This window comes from Orycteropus afer, unplaced genomic scaffold (genome assembly GCF_000298275.1).
Source record: "Orycteropus afer afer isolate SDZICR_OR568_19922 unplaced genomic scaffold, OryAfe1.0 scaffold00456, whole genome shotgun sequence".
Lineage (NCBI taxonomy): Eukaryota > Metazoa > Chordata > Mammalia > Tubulidentata > Orycteropodidae > Orycteropus > Orycteropus afer.
This window is the reverse complement of record NW_006922043.1, coordinates 1,903,243-1,922,313: the sequence shown is the minus strand read 5'-3', so window position 1 is coordinate 1,922,313 and position 19,071 is coordinate 1,903,243. Positions and strand designations below refer to the sequence as shown.

The 19,071-nt window shown below is 48.4% G+C and overlaps 1 protein-coding gene across 1 annotated transcript; it reads right to left on the bottom strand.

Annotated features, from left to right (window-relative positions):
* Nucleotides 1-1,176: 1,176 nt before the first annotated feature.
* MYMK (myomaker, myoblast fusion factor) lies at nt 1,177-18,807 on the bottom strand. Its single transcript, XM_007954306.1, has 5 exons — nt 18,673-18,807; nt 10,046-10,160; nt 8,574-8,722; nt 2,312-2,428; nt 1,177-1,326 (listed from the first exon to the last, which is right to left on the bottom strand). The coding sequence occupies exons 1-5, from the start codon at nt 18,805-18,807 to the stop codon at nt 1,177-1,179; spliced, it is 666 nt and encodes a 221-aa protein (XP_007952497.1).
* Between the last annotated feature and the right edge of the window lie 264 nt (nt 18,808-19,071).

Genomic DNA, 19,071 nt, shown 5'->3' with positions numbered 1-19,071 from the left:
GACTAGGGGGACTCTGGGGCAGGGCTGACAAAGGAGTCCATGGTGGGACAGGTCGTGGCATGAGACATGAGGCCTGGCAGAGGAGTCAGAGGGTGGGGGCATGGAAAGGACCAGCGGACTCTGCTCTTGTTCCCAACCCTGGAGCAGGAGCTAGCTCTGAGGCCCCTGAGGTGTGCAGGAGGTTACATTAGGACAAACGGCAGGCTGCTCCCAGCCATGGGGTACTGCTCCCAGCCATGGCCCCTCTGGAAACATAAGCAACTCAGACAGGTGTAGGTAACTTCCTGCCTAACGGGTGCTGTGGATCACTCGGGAAGCTAGGCAGGGTGCCCAGGGAGGTCTCAGGTTGGTGAGGTGATGTCTGGGAGGCCCTTTCCTGCCACCCCCTGGGGCCCAAGGCAGACAAGTCCAGGAATGGGCAGCGGCTGACTTCCCCTGTGGCTGCAGCAGGGCTGTCTGAGGGCTCCATTCCTGTCCAGCCTCTGCTCCAGGGCAAAGTGGCAGGCCCAGCTCTGCCTGACCCTCTCCAGGCCTACACCAACCCATCACCCCCCTGAGCCTCAGTCCTGTCTCTGAGAGTGGCAGTGAACTGTGCTTTGCTCCCAGACTTGTTGCAAGAATCCAACAAGTAATGTATTACCATGAGTCCAGCAGCTAGAAAGGTCAGGCAGAGAGGCACTTGCTGCTATTGTCATTGAGGCACTGGGCTCAGGAGCCAGTGAGCAAGCAGGGCCAGGGGCAGGCAGCCTGGCCCAGAGGCAGAGTTGGCTTGCTGGCCCCATTTCCTAAATGCGTGCATTCAGAGACAGGACAGGAGGCAGATTGATGTCAGTCTCCCAGAGAAAACAGATGACGTGAGGACTCAGGCCTGGGGGTGGTGGGCAGACCCCTTGGTGGCTGCACGTCGCTTGGACTTTCGGCCAATTAGCCTGCAGTGTTGGGTGAAGAGGGAAGGGGGGTGGGTAGGACAGACCATGGCTCCATCATCCTGTAGAAACACCTGTCAGTCATGGGGGCCCAGGACTGGAGGCCTTTCTTTTCCAAGTACAGCCTGGTACCTGGTAAAAGCCCCAGTGGGGCAGGGCATGGATGTAAATGGGTGTATCTCCTGTATGCTCGGCTGGTAAAGGGCAGAGGAGGCTGCTGTCTGGGAGAGTGGGGGCAGAGGAGGGCAAGTCAGATGCAGGCACAGCACAGCGTGGAGCAGTCGAGCTTAGCGGGGGTCCCTGTGCTTCCAGCCTTCTTGTTGACCTTGGGCAGCAGCAGGACAAAGGACATGGCCAGGGCACAGTGGTAGAAGCTGTGGACGTAGGTGTAATCCCATTCCTGTAAGGTGTATGAGAGAGTCGGTCTATGGTCTCCTCTCCCCTCCAAGGCCCACTCAAGCCTCTTATTTCATGGGTACCTTTGCATGCAGGTATGTGTCTCCAAGCTGGGCATGTCTGGCACACATCAGCTGTGTAGGTGAGAGGCCACCTTACAAGTCTGGCCCAGAGCCCTCTCCCAGAGACTTCGCTACTCCAGGTCTGGGCATCCCCAAATGCCTGCACCTGAGGAATGAGGCCAGGGCCCCTCCTCCCTCCCCTTCTCCCTCTTTCCTTCCTTTTCTCTCTATCCTCCTTCCCCTTTCCCTTCCTCTCTCCCTCCCCTCCCTCCCCACCTCATCCTTCTCCCTCCCTATCCGTTTGCCCCTTCCCACCCCTCTTCCTCCCTTCCTTTCCTCCCTACTCCCTCCCTCCCTCTTGCTCTTCCCCCTCTCTCCCTTCTTCCCTCTCCTCCCTCTTCCTCCTCCCACTCCTTCCCCCTTTTCTTCCTATCTCTCTCCCTCTTTCCCCTGCTTCCTCCAACCTCCTTCCTCCCTCCCTCTCCCTTCTGTGCCTCAATACCCCCACCCTCTTTTCCCCTTCCTTTTCTCTCCTCCTCCCTCCATCCCACTCTGTTCCCCCGCCCACTTCTCTCTCCTCTCTCTTCTTCCCTCTGTCCCCTCCCCTTACTCCCTCTTCCCTTCTCCCCCTCCCCCTTCTCATCCCCTCCCATCCTCCCTCTCTTTTAAATAGTCATTGGGGGTCTCCAGAGTGCCAGCTCTGGCCAGTGGCACCTTCCCATTGGTCAGGTGCCTCATCTCAAGTTCTCTGAAGGCAGAGCCACATCACTGATCTCTCTGTGACATCCCCTAAAAGGGATGGGGAAAAACAATGGACAGACAATCCATTGATTGGAATGAACCTCAAGAGCCACCTGGGGAGTGAGAGTGTGAACAGGGGTGTGACATGTGACTGGGCCTAGACACCCTTCACAACAGGGCTCATACCTCAAAGAAGAAGCGCAGCATCAGGGCCAGTGCCCCAAAGCAGAAGCCAGGCCCTATTTGCTGGGTATAGATGCTCTTGTCGGGATACAAACCCTTCTTCTCCTTCATCTTCTGCAACTGCAGAGGGGAGACAGGGAGGATCCCTCAGACCCCAGGTTCCTGGGCAGTTCATGCCCGGCATTGCCCCTTACTGGAGTGGCTCCTTCCCTGCATAATCCTTCCCCTGCCTGGCCCCTCCCCAACATGGCCTCTTCCCTGCACAGCCCCTTACCCCTCTCCTACACCCTCCAGGCCAGAGAGGAGACTTTGAGAAGACCAGCTGCCAAGTCACACAGCATACACAGGTTGCACCTAGTTCTGTTAAACCTGGACCCTCCACTGCAGGACCAATAAGAACCCAGCCTGGAGGACTCTCCTCACCCAGCTGAAGACCCCTTGGCTGATTTTTCCCTAGGACCACCTGTTCCCCTCCCACCTTATTGGGATATAACAGGCTGCTCCTTGTGTGGTTTCTGTCTTCCAGCTCGAGTGGCACTAGACCTACATGTGTTCACTGTTGGAGGGTAGTGGGGTTGACTGGGGCCTGCTAGCCTAGCATGACCCATGGAGACAGTATGGGAGGGGCCCTTGGTGACACCAGACACACATCATTCACTTTAAAATTCATAAGCACAACCTGCACATTAAACCCATGATCTCAGATGTAGGTCTTAGAGGAAGTCCAAGCAGGTATTTATCTTAAAAAGATGGTGACATACAGAGAAATGAATGCAGGTCCACATGCCCTAAATGCAAGCCCAGAGGTCAGATGTGCTTCAGAATTCAGGCTGTGTTGAATTTCAGCAAGGTAGCCTTGCACACTCAGTAGACCCTTCAGGGACCAACCCCCCACCCTTGGTCCCAGCAGACCACCAGTTCAGGCAAATAAAGGACATAAGTAACTTCATGACACCAAATGAATTATGAAATGACATCAGTTTCCAGGCTTTTAGAATTTTCCATTGACAATGAGGAATCAATTAAGGGCCTGCCATTGCATAAGCAATGTGTGGGTGCAGCCAGAAACATGACATGGGTCTGGATGACCTCAGCCTGGGAAGTCCTTGTTCAGCCAATCCTACATCTTTGGTAGTAGCACTGGTGTCCTGTGAGGACAGGCATCTGCCAAGGTGACATAGTCACACACACACCTGTACAAAGTCACATACATCTGTCCAAAGTCACACATACCTGTCCAAGGTCACATAGTGCACCTGCCTCCACATCTCCCCAGCTCTCTTCACTTCCTGTCCCTGAGGGTTACTGTTTATAAAGCTCTCACAAGAAGGGGCAAGCCGCTAGGAGAAACTGCCCTCATTCCAGGGAACTGCTTTGGAAAATCTAAATTCAACTTCATGTTAAATGGTCTAGAAAACACAATTGGAGCCCTGGGTACAGGGAGACAGCCCAGCTCCTCCGGGCTAGATTTACAGCCTGTGGCTGGGGAAGCCTCTGAACTCACAGACACTGACAGAGAGTTCTAGTCTGGCTAATTAGACTAGACCCACACCTGGCAGAACTGGATGACTAGCCCTTCTGGGCAGAGCAGGAACCTTGAACCTATTCCTGGCTGGGGAAGGAGGCAACCCTCCAACCAGAGTCTGGCTGACTGTGGTGATATGAGGACTTGATGGCGTTTACGCATTCCAGTGTGCTGATTAACATGGACTTTCTGGGGTCAGGGCAGGTCAGACCCCAACAAATGTTCTCCCCCTTGCAAGGCAGCTCTGAGTGTCCCCTGGGTCAGCCCAACAGCATCACTCTGACTCCCCATGTCTGAGTGAGAAAGGGCGCCTTTCTCCTCTTCCGGCTGGACACGTCATGCCTGCATGGCCACTGTCTTAATGTGACTTTTGTAGGTTGCTGACCTTTCTGGGCCTTCATTTCTTCACTGCCAATGGGTAAACAGAATTCTGCTCCCTCCTTGGGAGCCAGACAGGTTTTGAAAGGTGACCACCAGAACTTTATCTTTCCTCTTGCATCTGTAAAATGGGTTTATGGACACCTTCTGACCTACTTGTCCAACCTGGGTCCCTCTTCCCTGAGCTCTATTCCCCTGCTGCCCGGCAAGGAGACAGTAACCTATTTATGCTCTGAGGCTCTGCTCTTCCAGTCAGACTCATGACCCCAACTGGGGCAGGGCCATGGCTAGGACAAACTCAAACTTCTCTTAGCTTTTGGGGTGAGACCCTGAGATTCCAGGTAGTGCTCCAAGACAGGTAGAATGTTGAGAGAAGGAGGCAGTCAGCTGGGGACCTGGAGAGTGGGGTCCACCCTCAGGTAGGCTGGCTTTCCAGGTCTGCGTCTGGCTCCCTTCCAGGCTTATTGCACCCATCTGGCGGTAATAGCCCTTATTAACTTGGGTATTGTGAGTGGGTTTCTGACCCTTGCAGCCAGGAGGGCTTTGGTATAATGGTGGTGCTGTGTAGATTGGAGACCATGTCTAGAGAGCCTTACCAGGTACTTACCAAGGGGATCCTTGAGTGCTGAAAACTGTAGCTCAAGCTGCTTCAGTGCCCAGGGGCCCTTTCATCTTCCTGTGGACCTCACATCACACTCTCCCCTTTAACTTAGAACTGAGCTCAAGGATCATCCCCTCCAGGAAGCCTTCCTAGACTAACCCAGGCTGATTTCCAAGTTGATGGTGTGTCTCTAAAGCAGCCATCCTCCTCACTAGTAACAACAACTACTAGCTCCTATGTGTTGAGCTAGAAATATTCCTTTTGAACATTTCAAGATCTGTCTTTAAGTACCATGTTGTCAGTGATCAGATAATATCTATACATCTACAAGGAAGACAAATTAATATGACTATTACTCAAATTTATGCATCAACCACTAAAGATAAAGAAATTGAAGATTTTTATCAACTTCTGCAGTCTGAAATTGACCAAACATGAAATCAAGATGCATTGATAATTACTGGTGATTGGAATGCAAAAGATGGAAACAAAGAAGAAGGATCAGTAGTTGGAAAATATGGCCTTGGTGATAGAAATGACACCAGAGATCACATGATAGAATTTTGTAAGACCAATGACTCATTCATTGCAAATACCTTTTTTCAACAATGTAAACAGTGGCTATACATGTGGACCTCACCAGATAGAAAACACAAGAATCAAATTGACTACATCTGTGGAAAGAGGTGATGGAGAAGCTCAATATCATCAGTCAGAATAAGGCCAGAGTTTGATTGTAGACCATCAACTGCACATATACAAGTTCAAGGTGAAGCTGAAGAAAATTAAAACAAGTCCATGAGAGCCAAATTACAACCTTGAGAATATCCCTACCTAAATTTAGAGACCATCTCAAGAAGAGATTTGACATATCAAACACTAATGACCAAAGACCAGAAGAATTGTGGAAAGACATGAAAGACATCATACATGAAGAAAGTGAAAAAACATTAAAAAGGCAAGAAAGAATGAAAAGACCAAAATGGATGTCAGCAGTGACTCTGAAGAGTGCTTCTGAAAAGAAAGTAGCTACAGCAAATGGAAGAAATCATGAAGTATAAGAGTTGAAGAACAGAAGATTTCAAAGGGTGGCTCTAGAAGACAAAGTAAAGTATTATAATGAAATGTGCAAAGACCTGGAATTAGAAACCAAACAGGAAGAACACACTCAGCATTTCTTGAGCTGAAAGATTGGAGAAAAAATTCAAGTCTTGAGTTGCAGTATTGAAGGATTCTATGGGCAAAATAGTAGCTTTGGTGGTGTAGTGCCTAAGTCATTTGACTGGTATCCAGAAGGCTGGTGGTTCAAACCCACCAGCTAGTCCTCAGAAGGAAGATTGGGTGAGTTATTTCCATAGAGGTACTGCCTTGGAAACCCAAGGAAGGGTTGCTATGAGTTGGATCCTACTTGACGGCAGTGATTTTTTTTTTTTAAATGGGCAAAATATTGAAAGACACAGAAAAAATGATGGAAGGAATACAGTGTCACTGTTCCAAAAAGCACTGGTAGACATTCAACATTTTTCAAACCCACCCACTGCCACCAAGTTGATTCTGACTCATAGCCACCCTATAGGACAGAGTAGAATTGCTGCATAGGGTTTCCAAGGCTATAAATCTTCACAGAAACAGTCTGCCTCATCTTTCACTCATGGAGCAGCCGATGGGCTCACACTGCCAAGCTTTTGGTTAGCTTTTGGAATGCTTTAACCACTGTACCACCAGAGTGCCTTTTCAATATTTTTTATAAAACCAAAAACCAAACTCACTGCTGTCAAGTTGGATTTGACTCATAGTGACCCCTCCTTGGGTTTCTGAGACAGTATCACCATGGAAGTAGATTGCCCAACCTTTCTTCTGAGGAGTGGCTGGTGGATTTGAACCGCCAGCCTTTTGGTTAGCAGTCAAATGCCTTAGGCATTACTCCACCAGAGCCTAAGGAGGTAGCATATGAGCAATTTTAGGAGGTAGCATATGGTCAAGAACCAATGGTATTGAAGTACAAGCTACACTGAAGGCATTGGAGAAAAACAAGGCTCCAGAGTTGATGGAATACCATTTGAGATGTTTCAACAAATGGATGCAACGCTGGAAGTGCTCACTCATCTATGTCAAGAAATTTGGAAGACAGTTATCTAGCCAACATACTGGAAGAGATCCATATACATGTCCATTCCAACAAAAGGTGATCCAATGAAATGTGGAAATTATCAAACAATATCATTAATATCACACACAAGTAAAATTTTGCTGAAGATAATTCAAAAACTGTTGCAGCAGTATACTGACAGGGAAATGCCTGTCAGCTCAAGCTGGATTCAGAAGAGGGCGTGGAACAAGAGATATCTTTGCTGATATGGATGACTCTTGGCTGAAAGCAGAGAATACTGGGAGGATGTTTACCTGTGTTTTATTGACTATGTAAAGACATTTGACTGTATGAATCATAACAAATTTTATGGATTATAGCAAATTGCGAAGAATGGGAATTCCAGCACATTTAATTGTGCTCATGTGGAACCTGTTCATGAATTAAGAGACAATCATTCAAATAGAATAAGGGGATACTGTGTGATTTAAAATTGGAAAGGGAGTGCAGAGGGTTGTGTCCTTTCAGATCACTTATTCAATTTGTATGCTGAACAAATAATTTGAGAATCTGGACTAAATGAAGAAGAACTTGGCGTCAGGATCGGAGGAAGATTTATTATTAAAAACCTGAGATATGCAAATGATACAACCATGCTTGCTGAAAATGAAGATGACTTGAAGCACTTACTGAGGAAGGTCAAAGACTACATACAGCCTTCACCATGGATTGTACCTCAACATAAAGAAAACAAAAATCCTCACAATTGAACCAATAAGCAAATTCATGACAAATGGAGGAAAAATGGAAGTCATCAATGATTTCATTCTACTTGGATCTACAACCAAAGTCCATGAGAGCAGCAGGCAAGAAATAAAATGACACATTACATTCAGTAAATCTGCTGCAAAAGATCTCTTTGAATTCTTAAAAAGCAAAGATGTCACTTTGATGACTAAAGTGCACCTGACCCAAGCCATTGCCTTTTCAATTGCCTCATATGCATGCAAAAGCTGGACAACGGAAAAGGAAGTCAGAAGAACTGATGTGTTTGAACTGTGATGTTGATGAAGAGTAGTGAATATACCATGTACTGTCAAAAAAACCCAACAAATCAGTCTTAGAAGAAATACAACCAGAACGTTCTTGAGCAGTGAAGATGGTAAGACTTCGATTTGTTTGCTTTGGACATGTCATCATGAAAAACTAGTTGCTGGAAAAGGATACCATGGTTGGTAAAGTAGAGGGTCAACAAAAAGGAAGGAAACCCTCAATGAGATGGATTGACAGAACATGCACAACAATGAACTCAAACAGCAATGATGGTGAGAATGGCGCAGAACCAGGCGATGTTCACCACGAGTCAGAGCAACCAACAACTACAATATATGTTGAATGCACAGTTCCCAGTTCATCTCTGAATCAATATAGTCGAGACCATACTGTTTTTATAATACCCACTTTGCAAATATGGAAACTGAGGCTTAGAGGTTGGGTAATGGGGTTAGGTCCACAGCTAGTGAGGACACAGGATGCATACAGGTCTGCCTGGTTGGAGCACCTGAGGGTCATTGTTTGGATTTTCACTGAAGCCATGTGTCCAGGCCTGCCTGTCCACAGAGACCCTAGGCAGGCGCCAGCCCCTCTGTGTCCAGGCTTGGATGGTACACACCCATTTTGCAGCGATGATGAGGACTGCGGTGCCAATGGGGCCAGAGTACACGCCGTAGCCCGCGCGGTCATGGTAGATCCGCACTGCGATGGTCAGGACACCAAACATCACAAACGTCGACCTCTTGGGCTCGTCGAAGTCGGCCAGGGCTGAAGGGGCCGGGGAGAGAACCCAGGAGAGGTCAGCAGCCTTCCTGCCCTGTGGCTGCTGCTCACCGCAGGCTCGCCCAGGTGCGCAGATAGATGTCCCTCAGCCATCAAGACCCCAAGGTCTCCCAGAGGTCAAAATCCCGGTGGTTTTAATGGAAAGGCAGGCTGCTGTTTCCCCAATGGATGGAGCTGCCTGTTGGTGCCAACAGAGCCTGTTTAATACATAGACTGATATGCAAATGACAGGGCTGAGGACATTCCGCAGGACAACTGTGTGATCCGAGAATAGTTTTGGGAGCCATGAGTGTATGTTTATGGTGATGTAACGTGGCACCGACTTTGGGTGATGGTTACACAACTTGATTAATATATTAGGAGCTCTGGTAGCATAGTGGCTAAGACACTTGCCTGCTAACCAGACGGCTGGCGGTTCAAACCCACCAGCCACTCCTCGGAAAGAAGGTTGGGCAATCCTACTTCCGTAGTGATACTGCCTCGAAAACCCAAGGAGGGGTCGCTATGAGTCGGGTTTGACTCGACAGCACATAACAACAACAACAAACTATACAAGTGGAAAAGCAGAACTGGCAAATATGTGTTGTATGTATATTTACAAAAAAAAAAAAAAAAAGGGATCCGAGAACAGATCCCAAGTCCTTCTTGGGCTGGGTGAGTGAGGGGAGACTCCTGCCCTGGGGACTTCGGCATCAGAGAACAACCCAAACTGAAATGTGTGTGTGTGTATGTGCGTCTGTGTGTGCACATGTCTGTGTGTCTCTGTGTGTGTGCTTGCTGGTATATGCCTCTGAAAACCCTGACCTGTTCACAGTGGTTCCCCCAGGAAGGGGGGACGTGTGCTTCGTGTGCCTCTTTGTCACAGTAAGCATTTATTATTGTGAACTGAGAAAAGGTAAGAGAAGTGGGACTCCAGGCACTTACAAGCGGCTGGTTCTTTTTTCTACCTTAAGCTTGCCTCTGTGACTCAGGAGAGGGAAGGGGGTCTCAGAGGTGGGGGGTGGTATGGAAGTCACTGAGTTGGCCTGGTTCTGGGGAGTGGCCCTGGTGTGAGGGGAAGGGGTGGGTGCACACTCACCCATCAGAAACACGCACATGTATGCAGGGGGACTAGGGCACAGTCACACATCAGTGACACCCACACGTGAGCAGACAAGGTAGGGCACACTCACCTATCAGAGATATCCATGTATGAGCAGGTGTGGGGGAGTCACACCCATGAGAAACTCATGTGTGAGCATGGCAGGGTGGGGGCACTCACCTATCAGTGATACCCAGTGTATGTAGGCAAGGTGGGGGCAGACTCACCCATCAGCGACACCCACATGCTCAGTGCTGTGCCGTAGACACTGAAGTACTCCAGGATGTCAAGCCGCAGGAAACAGAGCACAGACAGACCTGGGCCGCTGCAAGCATGGTGGAGCTGTCAGGAAACCAACAGAGGTCATCCCTAGAGAGGGCTGGAGCAGATCCTGACCCAGGCAGCCAGGCCATGTACCAGCTGAGAGACCATGGGACCTGGCAGCTGGGGTACTTCCAGGCTCTCCCCTCACAGGATATGGTGAAAAATGAATGAAGCCTTGTGGGAGGGGCTTCCTGCCTGGAGTGCTCAGATCCCCTTATCTGACATGATGCTGTTTGAGGACCTGACCACACAGATGGAGCCTGCTGAGGTGGGGACCTTCAGACAGGGTCTCCAGGTGTCCTCAACGTTGATTTTACAGTATGCGTGTGATGTGTACTCATCCGTGAATCTTTGGGTTTGAGGGTGTTTGAGACTTTGGGTCAAGTCTGCTGTTCAGGGCTCTGTGAGACCTTTCAGCCATAAATTGCTCCTTTAGGGAGTGTCTCTACCCCCACCATCTGGATGGACATATAACTAATGGTGGTCTACCTATACAATGATTACTATTGACCATAAGAAGGACCGATGTTCTGTCACATGCTGGTGGATGAAATCTGAAAACATTATGCTAAGTGAAGGAATCCAGACATAAAAGGTGACACAGTGTCGGATTCCTTCCACATGGAGTATTCAGAACAAGAAATTCATAGAGTTAGAGCAGAGCAATGGCTGCCAGGGGCTGGAGTGCAGGTGAGTCGGGGAGAGGCTGCTAATGCCACAAGTGTCCTTCTGGGGTGATGAGACTGTCCTGAACCAGAGAGGGGTGACAGTTGCCCAGCATTGTGAATGCATGGACTGTTCAAAATGGTTCATTGCGCGGTATGTGAATTTTGTTTCAATTAAAAAAAAAAATCTTACTGTTTATGAAGCACTGAGTCTTAGCTTAGTGATGAAGAAAGCATACTTACTTAACTGCTAACCAGAAGCCTGGTGGTTCAAACCCACTAGCCACTCCTCGGAAGGAAGGTTGGGCAATTTACTTCCGTAGTGATACCACCTCGGAAACCCAAGGAGGGGTCGCTATGAGTCGGGGCCGACTTGACAGCACGTAACAACAACAACAACAACAGCCAGAAGGCACAGCTGATTATTATAAGTGCTGTCAATAAGTTGTACACTTATAAAAAGTTGAATTGGCAAAAGTTGTATGATAGGTATATTTATAAAGATGACAAAAAAAAAAAAAAAGAGTAGCTGCTGAGGCTTATGGGATTTGGTTTCTTGCTTTGGAGGTTTAAGGTCATGGTTTCATGGGACAGCCCAGTAAATTGGCCTAATTATGTGTTTAATGCTTCTCTTCTACTTCCTTGTCTGTTGTGTGGTCCCAGGGTCTAGAAAGCTTGCAAGCAACCATCCAAGGCACAGCAATTGGTCTCTATTCACATGGAGCAATGGAGGAAGAAGGAGAGTCAGGAATAGGAGGAGGATATAAATGTATGGCTAATTTTCTACATGAAAAACTGCCTCCTTTGTTATGAGACCTGAACTGGATGGTGCCTGGTTATCATTATAGAACATTTTCATCAAAGATTCTATAGAAGAATCTTGATCAAAAAGGGGAACATGTAGAACCGAATCTCACATTCTCATGGACTCCAGAGTTTCTGGAGCCATAGAGGCTGGATAAACCCTCGAAACAACTGCCCTGAGTTCATCTTTAAACCATAAAGCAAAATATCCCCTGAAGTCTTCTTAAAACCAAATAAAGCTTAACTAGTAAAAAAAAAATGTCTTCCTTGAGCACTGTGCTATTTTAAGAACTATCTGTATGGGATCAAATTGACCACAACAACTTGACAGAGTGGATAGGAAGCTTCAGTGAGTTTATGTCAGTGGAGGAGGGACAACTCAGAAAATGAGGATGAGAATGGTTGCACAATTCTAAGGACACAATTAATGTCACTGAACTGTATGTTTGAAAACTTGAATTAGTATATATGTTTTTGCTGTGTATATTTGCAACAACAACAACAACAAAATAAATTATAAAATACAAAAATCACCAGGGGTTGGGAGGCTTGTTAAAACCTGGGTTGCTGAGCCCCACCCTAGAGTTGCTGATTGATTCAGCGGGTCCTGGATAGCTCCAAAAAATTCAAATTTTAACAAGTTTCAGGGCAGGTGATACTGCTTTGAGAAGTGCTGGTCTGCCATTTTCAGGTTCTTTAAAGTACAAAACAAAAACAAAAGCCACACTCACTGTCATGGAGTTAATTCCAACTCATAGTAACCCCCATTGGGTTTCTGAGGTGGTAAGTCTTTACGAAGGTAGGTTGCCCCATCTTTCTTCCAAGAAGGGGCTGGTGGATTTGAATTACCAACCTTCTGGTGAGCATCAAATGCCTTAGGCACTGTGCCACCAGAGCTCCTTTAATGTGCAGGAGACCTCAAAGACCCCCGCTCCTCCAAAGGGCCTGAGTGGGTAAAGCACCGGCTACTAAAGAAAAATTGGCAGTACAAACCCACCAAAGGTGCTTCTGAGGAAAGGCCTGGAAATCTGCTTCCGAAAGGACAGCTTTGAAAACCTCATGGAGCAATTCTACTCTGCACACCTAGGGTGGCCAGGAGTCAGGATTGACTGACGGCAGTGAATTGGGCTTTGGTTCTTGCCCCTGCAGGCACTGGACAGAGAGTCCTAGTTTCATTCCTCCCTCCCATCTTTTCACAGCTGTCTCCCCGACACCTGACTTCATAGCAATTTCAAAACCAAAATGCCGATATGGAATATTTTCACAGTAGTCAACTTCACTCCTCCAGAAGAAAACAACTCTCTCCTTTTGCATTCACATTTCATCATTTTCAGTAATATTTAATTACATGACATCATTATTTTGACAAGTTTGGCTGGCATAAACAAGCTTGGGAACCAGCAGGGCAGACTCCTGTGGAGCCAGGCTCAGCAGGAGGGGCAGTGCCCCAAAGAGCAGCCCCGGCTGTGTGGCATGGCTCCTGGGTCAGCTGGAGGATCCAGAAAGTGAGGTCCTTAGACAACTAATAGAGAGCCTGCCATGAAAGGCCCAAAGTTAAGATGAGCCTCACTATTTGACTCCCACCCATGTGTGTCAGAGTAGAACTGCACTCAGTAAAGTTTTCAATCATTGATTATTCAGAGGAGGATTGACAAGTCTGTCTTCCAAGGCACCTCTGGGTGGACTCAAACTGCTAACTTTTCAGTTGGCATTGAGTGTGTTACCTGTTTGAACCATTCTTATTTTTGCTGTTGTAATCCTATATGACAGAGTAGAACTGCCCCAGAGGGTTTCCTAGGCTGTATCTTCACAGAAAACACTTCATTGCGCTCATGAGGAAGTTGTACACAGACCAAGAGGCAGTTGTTTGAACAGAGCAAGGGGATACCACATGGTTTAAAATCAGTAAAGCGTGTGTCAGGGTTATATCCTTTCACCATATTTATTCAATCTGTAGGCTGAGCAAATGAAGCTGGACTATATGAAGAAGAACATGGTATCAGGACTGGAGGAAGACTCATTAACAACCTGTGATATACAGAGGACACAACCTTACTTGCTGAAAGCAAAGAGGACTTGACACACTAATTGGTGAAGATCAAAGACTATAGCCTTTAGTATGGATTACACTTCAACATAAAGAAAACAAAAATCCTCACAACTAGACCAATAAGCAACATCATGGTAAATGGAGAAAAGCTAGAAGTTGTCAGGGATTTCGTTTTACTTGGATTCACAACAACATCCATGGAAGGCAGCAGTCAAGAAATCAGATGTTGTATTGCACCGCACAAGTCTGCTGCAAAAGACCTCTTTAAGTGTTTAAAAGGAAAGATGGCCTTGAGGACTAAAGTACAGGTGGCCCAAACCATGGTATTTTCAATCACTTCAAATGCATGTGAAAGCTGGACAATGAATAAGAAGACCAAAGAAGATACCTTTGAATTATGGTGTTGGAAAAGAATATTGAATACACCATGGACTGCCAGAGAACAAACATATCTATTTTGGATGAAGTGCAGCCAGAATGCTCCTTAGAAGTGAGAATGGACTTCACTTCAGGTACTTTGGACATGTTATCAGGAGGGACCAGTCCCTGGTGAAGAACATCATGCTTGGTGTCATAGATTGAATTGTGTCCCCCCAAAATATGTGTCAACTTTTCTGGGCCATGATTCTCAGTTGTTTGGCTGTTATGTAATGATGTAATTTGGCAGTTATGTAATGATCTCTATGATGTGATCAGATGTGATAAGCCAATCAGTTGTAAGAGGAGTAGGGTTGGATGCAACACAGGCCCAATCCAATGTAAGGGGAGTTTTTCTGGGGCGTGGCCTGCAATACTTTTTATCTTGTAGGAGATAAAAGGAGAGAGAATAAAGCAGAGACAGAGAGAGACCTGATTACCACCAAGAAAGAGGAGCTGGGTGCAGAGCTCATCCTTTGGACCCAGGGTCCCTGCACTAGGATCCTCCTAGGACCAACAGACAAGTCACAGAGAGAGAAAGCTTTCCCCTAGAGGTGATACCATGAATTCGGACTTCTAGCCTCCTAAATGTGAGAAAATAAATTTGTTTGTTAAAGCCATCCACTTGTGGTATTTTTGTCACAGCAGCACTGGAGAACTAAGGCCTTGGTAAGTACAGCATGAACAAAAAAGAGGAAGACTCTTAAAGAGTGGATTGGCACAGTGGCTGCAACAATGGACTCAATCAAACATAGCACCGACTGTGAGGATGATGCAAGAATGGGCAGTGTTTCGTTCTGCTGTACATAGGGTCACTATGAGTCAGAACCAAGTGGATGGTACCTAACAACAACAACAACAACAATCTTTACAGGGAAAGAGTCCTGGAGGCACAGTGTTTAAGTGCTCAACTGCTAACCTAAAGGTTGGTGGTTCAAACGCAGCAGCTACTCCATGGAAGAAAGATGTGACAGTCTGCTTCCATAAAGATTCCAAAAAAAAAAAAAAAAAAAATCACTGCTGTTGAGTCAATTCCAACTCATAGTGACCTCTCCTTGGGTTTCCAAGGCGGTGTCTCTATGGACGTAGATCGCCCAGTCTTCCTTCCGATCCATAAAGGTTACAGCCTACAAAATGCTGTGAGTTGGTTCTATGCCATCCTATAAGGTTGATATGAATCTGAATGGACTCAATGGCATACAGCAACAATGATCTTTACAGGAGCAGGTCCCTAGGTCTTTCTCCTTCGGAGCCACAGGTGGTTCAAATTGCAGACCTTTCATTTAGCAGTCAAGTGCTTAATCATTGTGCCACCAGGCATCTTGTTTATACCATTGTTGTTGTTGTTGTTGTTATGTGCCGTTGAGCGGTCTCTGACTCATAGTGACCCCGCCTTGGGTTTCCTAGGCGGTATCACTGAGGAAGTGGATTGCCCAACCTTCCTTCCAAGGAGTGGCTGGTGGGTTTGAACCACCAAACTTCTGGTTAGCAGTCAAGTGCCTTAGGTACTATGCTACCAGAGCTCCTATTTATACCATTAGGAGGCATTAATAGAGGTATAATGTCCACAATAAGGGAGGAGATGGTCCTACCTTTCCCTGCTCTTGTCATATCAACTATAGAGAACTGTGCTGAACTTTGCATGCTGCAATTTTTGAAGGGACACTGGTAAAGAAAAGGCTAGAGAAGAGGAACCAGGGAGTAGAAATGACTGCTTAGCTCAGGAGAGAGAAGCTTCAGGTGAGGCCTGATCAAGGTGTTCCAATCTCTGTGGAATAGAGGCCCGAGGAGGATATTCACCCCCATGGCTCTGGCTGGTGGCATGCATGCTCTTCCCCTGCTCTCCTGGCTCCTCTCTTATATACTGTCTTTGTACCCCGTGCCTGTCCTTATAGCACAGATTGCCCCACATAGTAGGTACTGTGTGATTCTGGCTGATGTCTGTGCTCCTGCCCCATTAAGAACAAGAATCAGCTGCTGATTGGCCCCTGCTGTGCTCTCAGCTGCCAGTGTAGCCCAGCTCACTGTCAGCTTATAGTTATAAGTGTTGGGCATAACACAGGGCCAGGAGGCAGGACCAGGATGGATCTATCCCACCATGGTCACATCCATCCCAGCTGGACAGGTGGGAAGGTGAGATTCGGAGCAGGCCTATCTGCCCAAGGAAGGGCAGGCACAGCAGCAGCCCCTGACCTCCGTGCATCCTGCCATCTTCTCACATAAGGGGAAGATAGGGCTGAACTGCATGATGGTGGGTTTGGTAGGATGTTTTGTATGGGTGTGAGGTGGGTTTGGTGGAGGTGGGGTGGGTTTGGTGGTGGTGGTAGGATAGGGTAGGATGGGTTTGGCATGTAGTGGGGTAAGTTTGGCAGGGGTAGAGTGGGCTTGGTGGGGTTGAGGTGGAGTGGATTTGTCAAGGGTGTGAAGGTGTGGTGTGCGATGGTTGTTTGGGAGGTAGGGTAGGATGGGATGGGTTTTGCAGGAATAAGGGTGGGGTGGGCTTGGTGGGGGTTGGGGTGAGGTAGGTTTGGCTGGGGTGGTGTGGGGAGGGTTTGTTGGTGGTGTAGTGGGGTGTGGCAGTGTGGTGTGGGATGGGCTGGTGTGTGTGTCTTTGTGGGGCAGGGGCCTTGGCTGACAACACAGACTCTGTGCTCCACCAAGTTCATCCTCATTGTATGAGCTCAGTAAAGTCTGCCTGCTGTGAGCCTCCTCCATCAATGGGACTAGACCACCCACCCCTGGGGTAAAGCACTTGGCTCTATCAGTGCCATATTGATCTCGGTTGGAAGGCAGGAGAGGAGCCATTTGGGAGAGAGTATGTGTGAGGTGCAGCTGGGGGCTTTGGAGAAAGGAGTAGAGTGGGGCTGGAGGCTGGAGAACATTTGTCCCAGGAGACAGCTGGCCCTGTCACTTGGGGCAGAGTGGGGTGGGGCAGGCCACAGAAGCAGCTGTGAGGCAAGCCAGGCCTCACAGGGTAGGGTGGCCTCCTGGTACCAGTGGTTCCTAGCTGTGTCTAACATGGGTCTGACTTCTCCCCCAGTCCTGAAGGTCATGTACCCAGAGTCAAGGCTCCTCCCTGGGCCTTGGTTTCTCACCTGTCACACAGACTCCCTAATCCTACCACGGCTAGCCTACAAGGAACACAGGAATGACATTCAGCAAAATGCTTAGGGTGGGCGGGACTCTCAGGGTGTGCTGGTTCTTTGGGTGACCCAGCTGTGCTCTGGGCTTCAGTTTCATCATCTGCCCAATGGGAATCATCATGCCCCGCTTGTGGGGACACTGGAAAGATCACATAGGATACTGCACACCCAGGACCCAACACTCCTGCCCTGCTCAGGAAGTGACGTGGCCATCACCTCTGTTGGTAACTTCTCCCTGCCAGAGGGGAACACAGAAGACCCCAGAGATCTAAGTCAAGGGAATGGCCTGTCCCATTACTGTTATCTATGGGGACCTACACACAAGGATGGGGTGCACCCTAACATGCGCACGTGCTTTCTTCTATTGCAGGCAAGCTTGGCCTGGCTAGCTCAAGACAACAGTGACAGTGAACACATATTTTCAAACACATTCACATGTTCACAGAGATGCCTGCTCACACATCCACCCACGAAGGCCACTGTTGGGGAGGGGAGACTTCCAAGAGGGGGCTGGTTCTCATATTGGGCACTGCTGTGTGCAGGGTCTGGAGGATGAAAGGTGAGTGAGGAAGATGTGGAGAGCAAGTGGGGCTGCTCAGAGTGCCTGGGATTCAGGTCAGGGAAGCTGAGAGAGAGAGAGAGAGCCAGGGTGACACAAGTGGATGACAGACAGACAGACAAATAACGATAGGTAGATGGATGATTAATCAATAGATGCCAGAGATCAAGAGATTTACAAAGAAGGAATTTCATGTGGATAACATTCCAAATAGAACAGACACAGAGGGAAAGGGAAAAATGAGAACAGAGGCAAAGAGAACACTAAACACAGAGAGTGGGGACAGGGAGGGGCTGAAACACAGAGACAGAGACCACAAAGGAGAGACAGAGGCCCCAACAAAGCTGGACAGAGTTCCAGGTGCTCCACTGGGTCACCAGTCCGGGGGCAGCTCCAGGATTCTGGAATCAGACTCACCCTGCCCCCCATGGCTCTAAGCCCTGCTGACCCCTCTTGGGCCCGGCATGTTCCTCCCTGCTCTGTGGTCCTATGAGTGTAGCTGGGAGAGGGGTGGGGGAGGGGAGTTGGGTCCCTGGCAGCCTTGGGTGGTCTCTCAGTGACGGAGAAAATGGGCCACCCTGGAAGGACTTGTCTTTACCAGCTGGCATGGGCACACCCTGGGCTTGGTGTCACTCATACATGGCCACAGAACCACTTCCTGGCTCTTAGAGATATGCACATAAAAACTGAGGTGCAGTGAGGAGAACCTTGCCCAACCTTCCCTCTCAGGGCTATACCTGGGATCCTGTTTCTTGTCTCCCACCTGGGCTTGCTCTTTCACCTCCCAAACTCTTTTCTTCACCACCCAGTGAAAGGAAAGTGGTGGAAAGACTCTACTCCTGTTTTCAGTAGACTGTCACACGAGGGTACTTCCCCAAGATCCCCAACTTACCGCCACAAAGAACATGGTGAAAAGGTAGACCATGGCCTCCATGTGGAACTGCCTCTTGGCAGCGATGCTGACCGTGGGGAGGAAGGCCAGGCTGCTGAGAGTGGGCAGGAGCAGTTTGGCCACAAGTGTCCCCATGGGCAGGGGAGAGAGGCACTGGTAGTGTTGGGCAGGGGATGCCGGCCTCTGGGTGCCCAGAGAAGGGAAATGGAGGGAAGAAAGCCTGCTGCCTCTCAGTAGGCTCTTATGACAGCTGTGTGTGCCCAAAGGAGCATTTAAATGTCCTGTGGGAGGGAGGGGGGATGGAGGCAACAATAGCTATGCACATACCCAGCGACACATGGAGAGGGTCCAACAGCTGATGTGCCACGTGGTCAGGCACTTGTCTCTGATTTTTTTTTA

What these genes read in the sequence shown, in the direction of transcription:
- MYMK (XM_007954306.1), bottom strand. Translation starts at nt 18,807, where the DNA reads ATGGGGACACTTGTGGCCAAACTGCTCCTGCCCACTCTCAGCAGCCTG. An exon ending in CATGTGGGTGTCGCTGATGG is followed by an intron (nt 8,723 to 10,045) that starts GTGAGTCTGCCC and finishes CGGCCCCTTCAG; the next exon opens with CCCTGGCCGACTTCGACGAG. An exon ending in TGCTGCGCTTCTTCTTTGAG is followed by an intron (nt 1,327 to 2,311) that starts GTATGAGCCCTG and finishes TACACCTTACAG; the next exon opens with GAATGGGATTACACCTACGT.